The sequence below is a fragment of the Ctenocephalides felis genome, unplaced genomic scaffold (assembly GCF_003426905.1).
Source record: "Ctenocephalides felis isolate EL2017-DRISC unplaced genomic scaffold, ASM342690v1 CF-g0.4_SCAFFOLD_00845, whole genome shotgun sequence".
In the NCBI taxonomy this organism is placed as follows: Eukaryota; Metazoa; Arthropoda; class Insecta; order Siphonaptera; family Pulicidae; genus Ctenocephalides; species Ctenocephalides felis.
In genome coordinates, this window is record NW_020536999.1 from 28,249,669 (window position 1) to 28,265,900 (window position 16,232).

Sequence of the window (16,232 nt, forward strand, 5' to 3'; positions counted from 1 at the left end):
TTTATCAGTGAATTCAAAGGTATCAGAAAAAAATATATTTTTTTATTTCAAATAATTATGTAACAATAAGAATATGAAAATCAAATTCAAATCAAAAGACTTTAATGTCATTTTTATATAACAAATGATTGTTTAAATGAAATTAAAACGAACTAAAATTCGATTTTATCGAAACAAAGTCGATTTTATCTCATTACATACTTTCGAAACATACCAACTTTTTTTCCAATCTTCAAGAAAATTGAATGAAATTTCGTTCGATTTCCTTCACACCCAGAAATTTTACATCTCGACATTTATTGGTCATTTTGTCATAAATTGCTGAGTTGCCAAGCAAAAAGCTGGCAAGCAAAAGACAAAGCCAAATAAATCACTAACTTAGTTTTTAAAAATTATTTTTTTTATTGTATTTTTTGTAATATTGTTATATTATTTTATATTATTATTATTATATATTATATTATATTTTGAATTTTGAAGTATTTTATTTACTTTTTTCTATATAATTCAATAAATTGTTAAAACTATGAAAAAAACTATAATAATTTCACAAAAGTCACTTTTTTAGGTCAATCAGCTTATGCGGCCTCTTTCATTGCTGCCTAATTTAAGTGTGGCCTCTAATGGCAAAAAGGTTTCCTACCTCCGGTCTAGTCAATGGGTTCCTTATTTTGTTAAGTACTAGTCGTAGTGTCTTGTTTTGTAATGTCTGTAGTTTCCGTAATTTTGTCTTTAGTCGTATTTCCCAAAAACAACAATGGACGGTTAGCTTAGACATATTAATTCTATATTGTAGAGTAGATGGTATTGAAAAATGCATACGAATTAGTGATGAGAAATCTGTCGCATTGTAATAAACTTTCAGCAATAAGGTGCGCTTTTAAATGAAAAGTTGTAACATTTTAATATTATTTGATATGTAAGTATATAACACTCAAACGATATTAATTAAAAAAAAAAATGTTCAATTTACATTTATTTGTTACATTTTGTGGGCAAGTACAAATTATGCTAAAATACTTGTAAAGATATAATTATGAGAAAACTAATAAATTAATTTTGACTAAATTTTTAATTGAACATATTAAGTTAATAACTTAATGTAAAAACTAAGAAATTATTTTGAAATATTGCTATATTAATATTGATATGATTCGTAAATTTCAAATTCAAATAATTTATTGCTTTGCAAAATCTCAGTTGTATTTAATCACAATAGTTTTAAAACTTACAGTTAGTTTTAATTATATTATTTGGATTACAATGACACATAATTAAATATATATGTATATAAATATATCAGGCGCACATTTAATGTGATTGTACGTTGCAGATTCACATAAATTTAACATACTTAACTAGTTATTATTAATAAATATACTTCATTCATAATTTATTGACTAATATAATTTTATTTCTGCGAAATTAGAAAATAATTTAAATACTAATACAATAATTTACATTTCATACTTTTTTTTACTAAAGTAATTTATTCCCTATGCACCTATTTCATTCAATATATTCTATGTCGTTTTGGTCTAAATAGCCCTTCAAAGGTTTTAGAAAAAAGTAGCTATTTTGCAGTAGTCTATTTGTTAATCTTAATCAAAATATTCGAGCCAGAAATATTTTTGAACTTATACTTTCAAATGATGTTTCATGATGCAGTTGGATATATCATGGATATATTTATGATTTTGTGGCGAGATAATTTCTTCATTTTTGTTTCCTTATATAATGTTCTTTTATACTATAGTAATTTATTATTTTTTTAATTAAATGTACATTGAAAGTTTCAAAAATGCAGCTACATTTATCAATTTCACTATTCCAACCCGCCAGCGGTTTGCTAACAAAATCGACAGACAATTCTGATATTATATAATATATAATTTACAAATTATGTGAATATATATATATATATATATATATATATATATATATATTTACATTTATTTTTAGACGTATATAACTTAATATAAAATCTATGAAAATCTTTTTTCACAATTGGCATGGTCATTATTTGTCCTTGATTTTCTTCGATTTTGATGATTTTCTAATTCACTTAGAGGAATTCCAGCATCGGCCCAAACATCACCTATAATTTCATATATAAGATTTTATGGGTTATTACAAAAAAAAGTTGAATAAATAGCATTGGTGTCAATTTAATTATATTATAAATAATCTTTATTTATTATAGAGCAAATAATTTATTACAAAATTATCAAACAAACTTTTATCTTTATTTTATTAGATATCAGTTTATCTACACAATTTTTTCATTGTCTCTTAAATTTTAGTAAAATTTTAGCTATAGATTGGTATATTCACTCGGCCTTTTTAATAATTTTGAATTGACTTTAAATTTTGGCTGAGGTATCTCATTCTTAAGAATTATTTATTAGTATTTATTATAAATGATTAGTTGATGAATAGTATTGGCTGAGGTATCTCATTCTTAAGAATTATTTATTAGTATTTATTATAAATGATTAGTTGATGAATAGTATTGTGTAGTTTTAATTAATAATAACAGTTTAAAAATTAACAAAATAATGTAATATCAAGAATAAGTAGGTTTAGTATAATTTTGAAACATTTTAATTTTATTATTACATTGCACTCATTTCATTAAAATAATAACGGTTTCTGTGATCTTTGTATGACCTCCTGAAGGTATATAATCGGAAATAGTTGTATATGTGTATTACTTTTATTCGACAATTATTTTCATCAATTTTGTGCGACGATCGGTCTCACCGTTTCTTCGTAAATAGCAGAAAAGTGAAAATTTTTTCGTCCACGTTTTAGCCCGCAATTCTGATTTTAAAAATTTAAAAATCATTCTAAAGATATTGATTGAGAATCGACCTGATTAGTTTTTTGTAAAAATCGGCCGGGCCGTTTTCTTGTGATAAAGTGTTAAAAAAATTTTTTTTTACGATTTTCATGATTTTTTTTGGTGATAAATATCATGGTTTTCTAGATCATACTAAAATATTACGGCCGACGGACAAGTCGTTCAATTTTGAAAATTCGTCAAAGTTTGCAAAAAATAGTATTGTTTTATTAGCGTTTGTCAAAATTACACCTTTCATCGACGTTTGCACAAAAACGCCTGAATCGATTTTAGAAATTTGAAAGCCATTTTATATATTTCGATGAGGATTATCCTTTCTCAATCTTGCACGACGATCGGCCGAGCCGTTTCTTTGTAATTTGGAGAAAGTGTTAAAACTTTCGTCCACATTTAAGCTCATACTACCGAATCGATGTAAAAAAATCAAAAACTGTTCCAAAGATATTAGTTGGGAATGATACTGATTAGTTTTAGGTGAAAATATATCGAGCCGTTTTCTTTTAATTAACCGTTGAAAAAAAAATTAAGCCGATTTCCATGGATCTTTTTTGAACTATATATATCATGGTCGTATAGAACTTACTGAAATATTAATGCCTTACGACAAGTAGTTTAATTTTAAAAATCGATCACATTTTAAGAAAATTAGTAGTATTTTAACGTTTGTTAAAATCAAAATTAGGCGATTTACTTGGTTTAACGATAAAGTACCTGGTCTTAATGAACATACTAAACCATTCAAGTCCTACGGAAACTGGTTCAATTGTAAAATTTGTTGATTTTTAAAAATTTGATTTTAGAAAATACTCGGAGTTAACGTGTTCGTACGTTTTCAATTATGTGTAGTAAAACTCATAAATTAATTTATTTTTTATTGATTAAGTCGATAACAATCAAAACTAATACATACCGGGAAGTTCATGTAACTTGCCTCAAGGCAAAATACCAATACTAACTAGTTTTAAATATGTTTAAATGCCATGAAACAATTGACATATATATATATATATATATATATATATATTAAATGTTAAATATGAACAATACAACACTCAGATTTTTAAAACACACTATTTGGTAATTACAGACGTTTCGAGACCATGCTATGCCACATCTTCAGTATAATTTCAAAAACAGTTACTTATATACTACAAATTCATACACAGTACTTGATTACTGTGTCAAGCTTTGCAAGCGATAGTTGTTTTTTGTATTTTCAATAATTAAATGTAATTTAAATGTAATATTAAAGAATGTGTAGTATCTAAGTATATATATATATATATATATATATATATATATATATATATATATTGATGAGTTATTTATAATCGGGCAGTAACACCAAATAAAAAAAACTAAAGTAGTTTTGAAATACTTTATTTATCCATACGTTTCGGTCTTCATCGAGACCGTCATTCAGTGGAAAAAAGAATTAATTATACAAAAATACACTACACTATTACACTATGATAAACCAAGCTATTAAAAACTGAAACATTTAAACTAATTATTATTTTTTTTTTTGACAATTTTTTGGTTACATTATAGTGTGTACAAGTTAGCTAACGACTAAAAAATTGTCAAAAAAAAAAAAATTAATTTAAATGTTTCAGTTATTAATAGCTTGGTTTATCATAGTGTAATAGTGTAGTGTATTTTTGTATAATTAATTCTTTTTTCCACTGAATGACGGTTTCTACGGCATGTGAGTCGGACATGCTACCTTTGAGCTATGTCTATATATATATATATATATATTAAATGTACCCATTCACGCATCGCCGTATTTTAGTTTAAATTAAAAAGTCGAACAAAAATGTGTATTTGTCACTTTTAGATTATCATTTTTTTTGGATTGTAGTCTACCTGTCTAGAATACTATCTGTCTTTCTCGCGACAGTGTATCTGCTAACCTGTTTGTCAGTCAAGCATTTCACCAGATCTTATCCATCAATTTACCTGTCCAATAATTTACCTGTCCACCAGTATACCTGTCAACCTGTCAACCTATAAAAAACTATAAACTAATTACCTGCGTAAGTATATTTTAAATAATCATTATCAGTCTACCAATTCAGCTAACCACCAATTTATCTGCTTAACAATTTGTCTACCAAAGTACCTTTCAACTTGTTTGTCATTTTATCGGCGTACCAATATGCCTGTCAACCTATTTATCTATCTTATTATTCGTCGATCTACCAGTTGTCCTGTCCACCATTTTTAATATCTTCCAATTTACCTGATCACCAGCTGTCTAACAATATACCTGTTTTACCGTTCTATGTGCCAACTAATTAACCTGCTCAACAATTTTTCAATTTAACAGTCATAAATATGGTTTAACAATATGTTTACCAATTTTCCTACTAACCTGTTTATTAATCTACCATTTCACCGGCCTGCCAACTCGTTTCACATGTCTACCAATCTATCAGTCAATCGGTTTATCTGACTGGTTATTTGTCTATTTATCAGTTGTCTTACCTACCATTTTACAAATCCTTTAATTCCAAATCTAGCTATTTATCTGTCTACCTGTTCATCTGTCTACTATCTATTTATCAATATGTCTGTCAATTATCCTGTCTACCAAATTACCTAACAACCTGTTTATGAACATACCTGTCAACCAATATACCTGTCATCTCTTTCTATATATCTACCAATTTACCTATCATCTACATGTCCACTAATGTACTTGTTTACTTTATCTGTCTACAAATTCGTCTATCTACCACTTGTCCTGCCTACCTGTTTACCAATTTACCAGTCTATAAAAAGTAAAATTTGACTAAAAAAAATGTTAAAATGTCTTAGGCTAATCCCCATCGGATCGGACGCATGGTATATGAAGAATAATATAATTACTATTAAATAATTCTTACAAAATAGAGGTTTATGGTAAGAGGTTGAATATTTAGGGTTTTAAACAATTAAAAATTAAAATTTACAGAAAAAAATTCCACTTGGCTTCAATCAAAATATTCGGAAACCTGTCTCTGGATTTACCTAACAATTTCCCAAATTTTCATCGCGATCGAAAGTACGGTTTATGAAAAAAGACGTAATTACTATTAAATCTTGTAAATAATTCTTACAAAATATGGGTTTGTAGGAGGTGGTTTTAGGGTTATATATGTTTTTTATATAAAAATTATAAAAAAATTAAAAATTAAAATTGACAGATATATATTACATATATAATATATATGTATATTATATATACATATATTATACATATATAATATATAATATATATATACAAAATGTGTATGCAAGTGGTACCGCTGGAAGCAAATGCGACAGGTCTAGTTTGCTTTAGATCAGATGGTATCCAGGAAACGGCTAACAGTCCGGAACCCCGCCTGGACCCGGGCAGCGTCAGGCTGGCGTCTTCCATCGACCTGCAGCGAGGCCTGCTTCCTTGCCTCAAGCCGATGGCTCGAGCTTCGGCGCCCAACTCCGACATACTAATGGTTGTTGATATTCTGTTAAAGAAATGGATAAATATAAAATAAAATAGTAAATTAGTGGTGCATGGCATCGTGCATTAGGGTAAATTGCTGGAACTTCTCGTATCGAAAATTATTTTTTTTAAAAAAGATTTCAATTTTTTTTTAAGTTTGAAAAAATTAGATTTTTGAGAAAGTTTTTATTTTTGAAAAAAAATCAACTTTTTGGAAAAAAAACTTTGCAAAAAAGTGTTTTCTTTATTAACTTCCCGTAGGGCAAGTTATAGTGATCGCAAAAAAATCGAAAATGAAAGTTTTTGCATTTCTCGACGTTTCAAAGGTTTCTGAATATTTTGGCATACCTTAGAAAAAATTGATGTATGTGTGTGTGTACGTGTGTGTTCGGATACAAATTTTCGTCGACGATTTCGAAAACACCGATCAACCGATTTAAATAAATTAAAAAACATTCGATTCGTACTGATAAGGAGACCTGCTGATTAGTTTTTGTTGGAGGCAGGTCTAGCCGTTCCAAAGATACGGGGCAAAATGTGCCAAAAACGGTAACACGGTTTTTAAGAGAACGGAGCGTCCGATTTTAAAAATTCAAAAAACATTTTACTTGTATTGAGAAGATAAAGAATTGATCAAATCTTCATGAAGGCAGGTTTAGCTGTTTCGGAGATCTAATGAAAAAACAAAAAGCCATTTGGCGCTCAAAAATGATCATTAGACATATGCACATCAAATTATCAGATATTTTATGGACATTATAATAATACGTATAAATTTTGTTTACATTTTTATGGGTTCCGTAACATCGTTTGTCCGTTAGACGGCGACGCGGCGCTTACGGGCGTCTATATTTCGTTTCCATGCTGCTATAAAGCAGTACGATTGCTTTGAAATATTTTCGATATTTTTGCAATTACTATAATTTACACTACGGGAAGGTTAAACTTCATTAACTTAACATAGGCTAAGTTATTATAGTAATTGCAAAAAATCGAAAATGAAACTTTTTATATGTCTTCACGTGTCAAAGGTATCCGAACATTTTGGCATACCTTTGGCGAATACAAATTTACGTCGACGAATTCGGGAACACGGTTCATATATATAATGCGTTATGACATTTATTAATAAAGGAAGAAACTATAAAGTATATCACCTGATTATGAGTAATGATATTTTAAATAATTATTATAATGGTTGAACAATAATAGAGTTAGAAATTTGCATATATTATAATTTGCCGAAATTATATGAATTATTTAAATTAAATATAATTATGACAATATTTTAGAATAATCAACATACTTATTTGTAACTACGGATGAATAAGAAGTAGTATTTGGATCTAGGGAATCCCGATGTTTGATATCCTCTTTTGAAACTTCAGTGTGCAAGGTTGCTGATGTTACAATCTCTGTACTTTTATCATTTTCTGACATATTAGTTATTGAAAACACCAGCGGAAAAATTCTAAAATAAAGAAAAAAAAAGAAGTCATTTAGTATATTGTACTCTTTATATATCTTATATAAATAATTATATTTTAGCTTCCTAATATTTTATCCGTCTTATACACATCCCATATATCTCATTTATCTTATTATCTATACACACACGCACAAATATACATACATATAATAATAATAATAATAATAATAATAATAATAATAATAATAATAATAATAATAATGGGTAGTACTGCCCTAGGGCTCTGTGAGCTGAGTTAAACTCCAACTAGATTCAGGGAAGAAATAGTGTGAGAGTTCTTCTCATTCCATAGTATATATGTATTTATATATATATATATATATATATTTATATTTATATATATATATATATATATATATATATATACCCGGCAAACGTTGTTTTGCTAAGTAAGGTATATTCTAAACAATTTCTAGAGATTCAAAAATATTAATACTTTAAGTGTATAAGGATGTGTTGTTTGAATGCTATATACAATGAGGTATTATCAAAACAATAAACCCTATTAGTTTGTCTATATTTTGTCAACACAATCAATCTGGAAGTTTTACACACTTTCCATAGAAATTATATTTATCTTATAATTAATTATAATTATATTAATCCAATCCAAGTCTTTTTTGGTCTTTCGACTTATTGATTACGTTTCAAGTTTTTCAGATTCTTTTTGGATTCTGGATTTCGTATATAATTGTAAATAATACACAAAATTCTAAAAAATGAATTAAGTATTTCTTTTTTGACCTGCTTTTTGAAAAGATTCAAGTAACATTCGATGAATTAAAGTAAATTTAATAAAAAGTATATATGTAGAGCAGGGCGAGGCACAAAGGTCCAATTTGAACTATATTGTAAAAACCAACAAATTTCAAACAAACAATTATCTGACTACGTTCAGTAAAACTGCCTTCTACTCATTTTTCCGACAACCTACTGATTAGCACGAATTTTTCAAGATTAAGACTGGCCAAATCGGTTTAGCCATTTTCGAGTTTTACCGGATCATTTGATCGAGAGCTCCATTTTTATATATATATATATATATATATATATATATATATAAGGAGGTTCAAAATTTAGGGTTATGTATTTTATATCATAAAAAAAAAATTAAAAATGAAAATTGACCAAAAGAATATAAAAAAATGTTGAAAATATCTCGTGCCGGCCAACCCGAAAACCTATCCGGGGATTTATATGATAAAGCAATATTACTTGATTATTACAAGATGATTCGATTCTATTTTACAATACAAAAATTATAAATCACAAAATACACAACATCTCACAAACTTGTTAGAAAAAATCAAGTCAGAGACATGCAATAAAGTACAAAAATTGCTATAAAACAAAATATAGCCTAAATGCAAGCCAATCGACTTTTATTAAACTAATTCTGAAAGCAAGAATATAAAGCAAATGCACCGAAATATAATATTTCGAATTTTATACATATGTTGACAACTATTCGATTATATCAATAAAAATTATTCATTTAACGTAATTTGTTAAAACAATTAATGATACAATTACCTTCCGTTTGTTTGTTCGTCATCAGGCAGAATATTGATTGTCGGACCACTTTTAGCAAAGGAAGGGCGTCGTTGAACTTGCAGCAAATGATGACCAGTGTCTAAAGTATTGCACGAAGCAAATTGTGCCTTCGAACCAGCTCCTGGTACTAGGCCAGCTAGCACCCCCATGTGAATTTTGAGAGCAGACGCTATTCCAGTGCTGTTACCTTCCATAAATAACAAAAATTTGATTGAAAAATATAAAAATGTTATTCTTACAATTATAATATTTGAAATCTTTTCACTCAAATGTATAGTTGTTTGAGAAAAAAATGAAAAAGTATTATTTTGATACCAGCTAGCGAAGCTCCAGAAGTTTTCCTACTAACTGGTCGACTCACGCCGAACAATCCCCGAATTTTGTCCAGAAATCCTCGTTTTTCTCCGCCCAAAGCTGATGGTCCTGACAAAAATAAACTATCAATATTAATTCATCTTAATTTGATTTATCACTATCTAACCACCAGCCCAGCAAGCCCTGATCAAATCGATGCCAGCATCGTCCAGTCCCGGCTGAGAGCTGAAACAAACGCTCCGTCTGATGGAGGGCGGTCCAGGTTGAGCAGATGGCCAGCTAGCCCTTGGAATCACCGGAGGTAGTACTGATAGTAAGAGCATTGGTAAACCACCACCTATGCTGGGGGTTCTGGGATGGTGGATCATTCCTTCGTGTTCCTCCTAAAAAAAAAACTATAATATTAAATTCTTTCTGATTCAGATACAAGAACCGATTCTTGAATAAATAATGAATATATATATATATATATATATATATATATATATATAGTTATAAATATAAAATTGCTTTTAACTTCCCCTAGGGCAAGTTATAGTAATCGCAAAAAAATCGAAAATGAAAATTTTTATATATCTCTACGTTTCACAACCTTCTGAACATTTTGGCATATCTTAGAAAAAATGGATGTATGTGTGTGTGTGCGGTTACAAATTTTTGTCGACGATTTCGGGAACACGGATGAAGCGATTTGAATCATTCAAAAAACATTCGATTCGTATTGAAAAGGTGACGTGCTGATCAGTTTTTGGCGAAGGCAGGTCTAGCCGTTCCGAAGATATGGGGCAAAAAGTGCCAAAAATGGTAACTGAGTTTTTAAGGAAACGAAGCGTCTGATTGTAATAATTCAAAAAACATTTTACTTGTATTGACAAGATGAAGAGCTGATCAAATTTTCATGAAGGCGGTTTTGGAATTCTAATAAAAAAAGTAAAAAAAAAATGCCATTTGGCGGTCAAAAATGATCATTTAGACATATGCACATCAAATTATCAGATATTTTATAGAGATTTTTCCAATAAGTATAAATTTTGTTATATAGGTGACGCGGCGCTTACGCGCTTTGACATTTCGTCTCTATGCCTTTAAAGCAGTACGATTGCTTGGAAAAAAAGTTCAGGATTTCCAAAATATGTCAAAATAAAAAAACATTTTATTTTTTTATGAAATTTATAGTTTTTCAAAAGTCTAATTTTTTTTTAAGTAAAATTTTTTCAAAAATGTTAATAGTTTTAAAAAAAAAATAATAATTTTTGGTACGGGAAGTTCCAGCAATTTGCCTTATGGCACGATGCCATGCGCCCCACTAGTTGAAATTACACTGAAGATGAAACGTCTGTAATTATTAAATAAAGTGTGTGTTAAAAATCTGAGTGTTGTATAGTTCATGTTTAACATTTAATATTCGTTCCACTCATATCACAAAATATATATATATATAATATATATATATATATATATATATATATAATTAAATCGATGTCATTATCAGTGTGTAAAACTTTAGATAAAATTTTAAGTAATAAATTTATATTCATGTAGGTTGATAAAAAAAAACTCGATTAATATTTTATAAAGGCTTTTGCATAGCAATGATCCAAACAGCATTTTTAATGCTCGTACATCAAAGAACTAATATAAACGAATTGACCTGCTGTGACATTTTGGGGCAAAAAACGAATTCAATGAAATCCCGTTTAGAAAATCTTTTTTATTGATATTGATATTATCGGCATATAGGTCGAATTCTGTGACCTTTATATATACTACATATATGAATAAAAAGCCCTGATGGGATGAAGTACCAAAATGATATTCAAATTGGAAATTCCTTTCAGCCAAACGCTGTGTCCCTTTTAGATTGAATTATCTACAATTGCACGTCTCACTGAATTGAGAGCGGTTACTAGAGTATTCAAAGCTGGTCTCGAATATCAATATTTGGAATTGATGGATTATTTGGAAATTTAGAACACCTGCATCAAATTAATAGACATACGTACAAAATATACTTGAATGATGAAAACAACGATTAGCTATTGTCTTGCGTATTTTCCTCGGTAACGCGTTAATTACCGTTAATAAGTGAACTAGTGGGGCGCATGACATCGTGCCTTAAGGCAAATTGCTGGAACTTCCCGTACCAAAAATTATTTTTTTTTTTGAAAGATTAACAATGTTGAAAAAAATTTACTTAAAAAAAATAGATTTTTGAGAATCTATAAATTTGACAAAAAATTACTTCTTTTTGAATCAAAAATTATTTAAAAAAAAATGTTTTCTTTATTTTGACTTATTTTGGAAATTCTGAACTTTTTTTTAAAGCAATCGTACTGCTTTAACTACGGATGAACATGTAGATTGATAAAAAAAATCGATTAATATTGGTATTCCTATAGTACGGAACCCATAGGAATGTAAACAAAAATTCTACTTATTGTTAAAATCTCTATAAAATATCTGATAATTTGATGTGCATATGTCTAATGATCATTTATTACCGCCAAATGGCTTTTTTTACTTTTTTTACTAGATCTCCAAAACCGCTAGACCTGCCTTCACGAAGATTTGATCAATTTTTCATCTTATCAATACAAGTAAAATGTTTTTTAAATTATTAAAATCGGACACTCCGTTCTCTTAAAAACCGAGTTACCATTTTTGGCACTTTTTGCTCCGTATTTTCGGAACGGCTAAATCTGCCTTCGCCAAAAACTAATCAGCACGTGTCCTTATCAATATGAATCGAATGTTTCTTGAATTATTCAAATCGGTTGATCGGTGTTCCCGAAATCGTCGACGAAAATTTGTATCCGCACGCACACACACGCGCACACACATACACACACACATACATCTATTTTTTCTAAGGTAGGCCAAAATATTCAGAAACCTTCATTTCAAAAATTCTCATTTTCGATTTTTTTGCGATTACTATAACTTGCCCTACGAAAAGTTAATAAGGTGTAAGTAAGCTGTTTGCTTCAAGTTGCACGAACTTAATGATATGTATAAATAATAACTAAGTGTAAGTGGGATTTTGCTTTAACGCAAGTTGCATAAATTTTCCGATATATGTGAATATTCAATTATACAATAAGAAATCAATATTTAATAAATCATACTGAGTTGCTGCAGGACTTTATAATGCTAGAAAGTGTTGTTTTTTTTTCAATTTTGTATTAATTTCTCAAATATTATAATTACTTTCCGTGTTTATCTTAAGAGGGTTTCTCATTATTCCAAACTATTTGTAGTATAGCGTTTTAGGATTTTTGCTCGGACTATCAGTATGTGAAAACCAATTATCACGCAAAGTTCAATTAAAATAGTCAGAAGTGATTTCAATAAGAATCGGATATTGTAGCGGAACAAAAGTTTTCTCTTCTGGAAGTTAAGTTTTGGCAAAACAAAACATTCAAATATTTTATTTAGTATTCAATTTCTTAGTAGTAATATATAGGTAGTATAGTATTTTATTACTCCTGCACATTTGCTTTGGTAGAAATGTATAAATATTCAAACATCAATTGTTCTGTTTTAAAGTATATGAAAATTGATCAAAATGATCTTGTTATAGTTTAATAGTTTTTGGTTATTATAAATATCAACAAAAAAATTTATCTATGAAAATAAATTCCACCATTATTAAATATTTTAAATTGCTAATTCGACTGTGCCCGATCGGTTTTTCCACGCCCCAAAATCTGTTAAATTCAGCGGAATATTTGACCAGAACAAACAGAAACCACATTCATAAACTTTGAATTCATTTCATACCTATTGCAGTTATTTGAATAAAAAATATTATGCAGTTGAATAAATTACGATATATTGTGTCATCGCTTTTATGACAACTAACAATATTATTTTTTGTTATTTAACAAAGCTTTTATGCCAGACAATAAATTTTGCTTTTAAAAATATTGATTAAGCATGCTCAATTACAGATTATTATGTTAGAGAAAGCTTTATTTCAACTTACTATTATTTTGTTCAATATAAAAGAAATATCATATATATTTCAATAAATATAATTTACATAGTATTTTTTATAGCGATCATGACTGAAAATCTTTTTTACTTTCAGTAGGGCAAATTATAGTGATCGCAAAAAAATTTAAAATGAAAATTTTTGCCTCTCTTTACGTTTCAAAGTTTTCTGAGTATTTTGGCCTATCTGAGCAAAAATGGATGTATTTGTTTAAGTGTGTGGTTGTATGTATGTGCGGATACAATTTTTTGCCGATGTTTTCGAGAGTGCGGATCAAACGATTTGAGTGATTTGGAAAACGTTGATGGAAAGACGTGCTGATTTGTTTTCTGGCAAAGGCAGGTCCAGCCATTTGGGGTTGACAGGTTGACAAACATGTGAACAAGTAGAAGGAAAACAGATAGACAAGTAGAAAAGTAGAAAATGAGACATGTAGGCAGCTACGAAAGCAGACAGGCAGATACATAGACATGTAGTTACTTAGCCAGAAAATGGATTGTTGGACTTTTCGATCATATACAATTGAAATATTAATTAATTAAATTGGAAAAATGTCACTTACATTATGTTCAAAATATAAATCAGTTAGAAAAGTAAAAATAGTAAAATTACTTCAATATCGATCTTAGATCCATGCTTTCCATTATCCGCACGGTCGTCGGAAGCGCATATCGCACATTAAACATTTAAGTGATTAACATCGTAATCTATATTGGTAATCTTGTAATTAAGAGCTATAATCTTATTATATTACGATGCAATTAATTTTAAAATTAATCTCACCTATACCGCTAGGTACTACTATAGTATGCAAAACGAACGTTGGTGCTGTTTATATGACATGGAAAACATTGAAATAAACTAGTGGTGTATGGCATCGTGCCTTAAGGCAAATTGCTGGAACTTCCCGTACCGTAACAAAATGATAGAGGAATATTAAATGTTTTCAAATAGATTATTATAAATACTGTAACATTTTCTAATATTTATAAAAATTATATAAACTGAATTACCAAGTCAAAGTTATTTATTTAAAGTATATAAGTAAGCTTTAGAACTTTGGTCACAATTAAATTTAAAATCTGAATTATTCTTGATAAACAAAAATAATTTTTTTAAATTTTTTTTTTATATATTTTTCTTTCAAAAACAATTGTTTTGCCAACACGAGCAGAATGCTTTTTGAATTATTCCGATCGGATACTCCATTCTCTCAAAAACTCGATTTTTATTTTCTGCACTCTTTGCTCCGTATTTCCGAAACCGCTAGACCTGCCTCTAATAAAAACTAATCAGCACATTTCCCTATCAATAATAATCGATTGCTTTTATATCGATTTTTTTTTATAAAATATGTTTATATCAAAAGACTTAATGAAACATGAAGTACTCAAACAAAATAATTTCCTCAAAGAAAGGGGCTTCCGCGACTTCAATTTAAAATCGACAAATTAATGAAATCGTAATAATTTTATGCAAAAGTATTCTGCAAACCAGAAACGTGGATTGTGTAGGTTGGAAACTAATTAAAATACCTTTTAACTAATGAACAAAATAAGAAACGTGCGACCGGCCAAGTAATTTTTTTGCGTTTACTGTAATTTACTCTGAGGAGGTTAACAATGCGTTTAAATTGATAATTACAAAAAAACATTTAATATTCCTAACTATGATATAAATCTACATTCACTATAAAGGTAAAAAACTGCTATAGAAATTTTACAAATTTAGTTCACATAGTTCACATAGTAAATTTATACTATTATCTATCTTGCGAAATAGATAGGTTAAAAGTGTTCTTGTTAATAAATTAATAAATATAAATATGTTTACAATCAGAAATTATGTTGTAAATCGATATTATAGTAGTATGTCATTGTATGAAACTATATCATACGATAGTATAATAGCACAAAATATATTTTTATATAAAAACAGAAAATTAAACATTGATATAAGACCAAAAAGTGAGTATATGCGAGATGTATGACTTCTTAATAAACATATATAATTAATCAATAACTCTTTATTCATTTAATGTCAAATTAGCAACTAATAGTGTTTAGTATATACAAGTTTTTTTATTTTAATAATTTAAGCTTTTAGCATACAAATAAATTAATTAAACACAAGTCTGTCGCGCCTAAATAACAATCGTGCGTGACGGCATCCTAGTCTATATTGCATAAAGCTCAGCCGAGATTTTAATTACAAAATAATTTATCTTAACAAGACTTTCCTGCGTAATTAAATTAGATTTTCGGTTGCCCCGGAACGCCAGTTAATGGTTTTTATAAATTGGTTTCGTCTGCGAAACCTGAACTTTTGAAATACTCTGATAAATTATGATACATGCTGCAAATATATTAAAAATGTTGCATCGCTGCTACATAATAATTCATAAAGAATTTATAGCATGTAACAAAAAATTGAGGAGTGTTTTTTTATTTTGATCCAAATTCTAAAGGCGTTTTAATAGATTTCTAATTAATTTTCAATTTTATGAGATACGTGAGAGAGATTTTAATCGCTGTTGTAACTACAT

The 16,232-nt window shown here is 28.5% G+C and overlaps 1 protein-coding gene across 1 annotated transcript in view; it reads right to left on the reverse strand.

Moving 5' to 3' along the window:
• Positions 1-1,961: 1,961 nt before the first annotated feature.
• Positions 1,962-16,232, reverse strand: part of LOC113372006 (gamma-aminobutyric acid type B receptor subunit 2) — a 215,224-nt gene continuing 200,953 nt past the window's right edge. Inside the window, exons 13-18 of the mRNA XM_026612382.1 lie at positions 9,860-10,041; positions 9,694-9,801; positions 9,358-9,565; positions 7,642-7,806; positions 6,155-6,357; positions 1,962-2,098 (exon numbers count right to left, since the gene is read on the reverse strand). Of these exons, the coding sequence (XP_026468167.1) occupies positions 1,986-2,098; positions 6,155-6,357; positions 7,642-7,806; positions 9,358-9,565; positions 9,694-9,801; positions 9,860-10,041 (979 nt within the window). The 3' untranslated portion in view covers positions 1,962-1,985. The remainder of the gene's footprint in view (positions 2,099-6,154; positions 6,358-7,641; positions 7,807-9,357; positions 9,566-9,693; positions 9,802-9,859; positions 10,042-16,232) is intronic.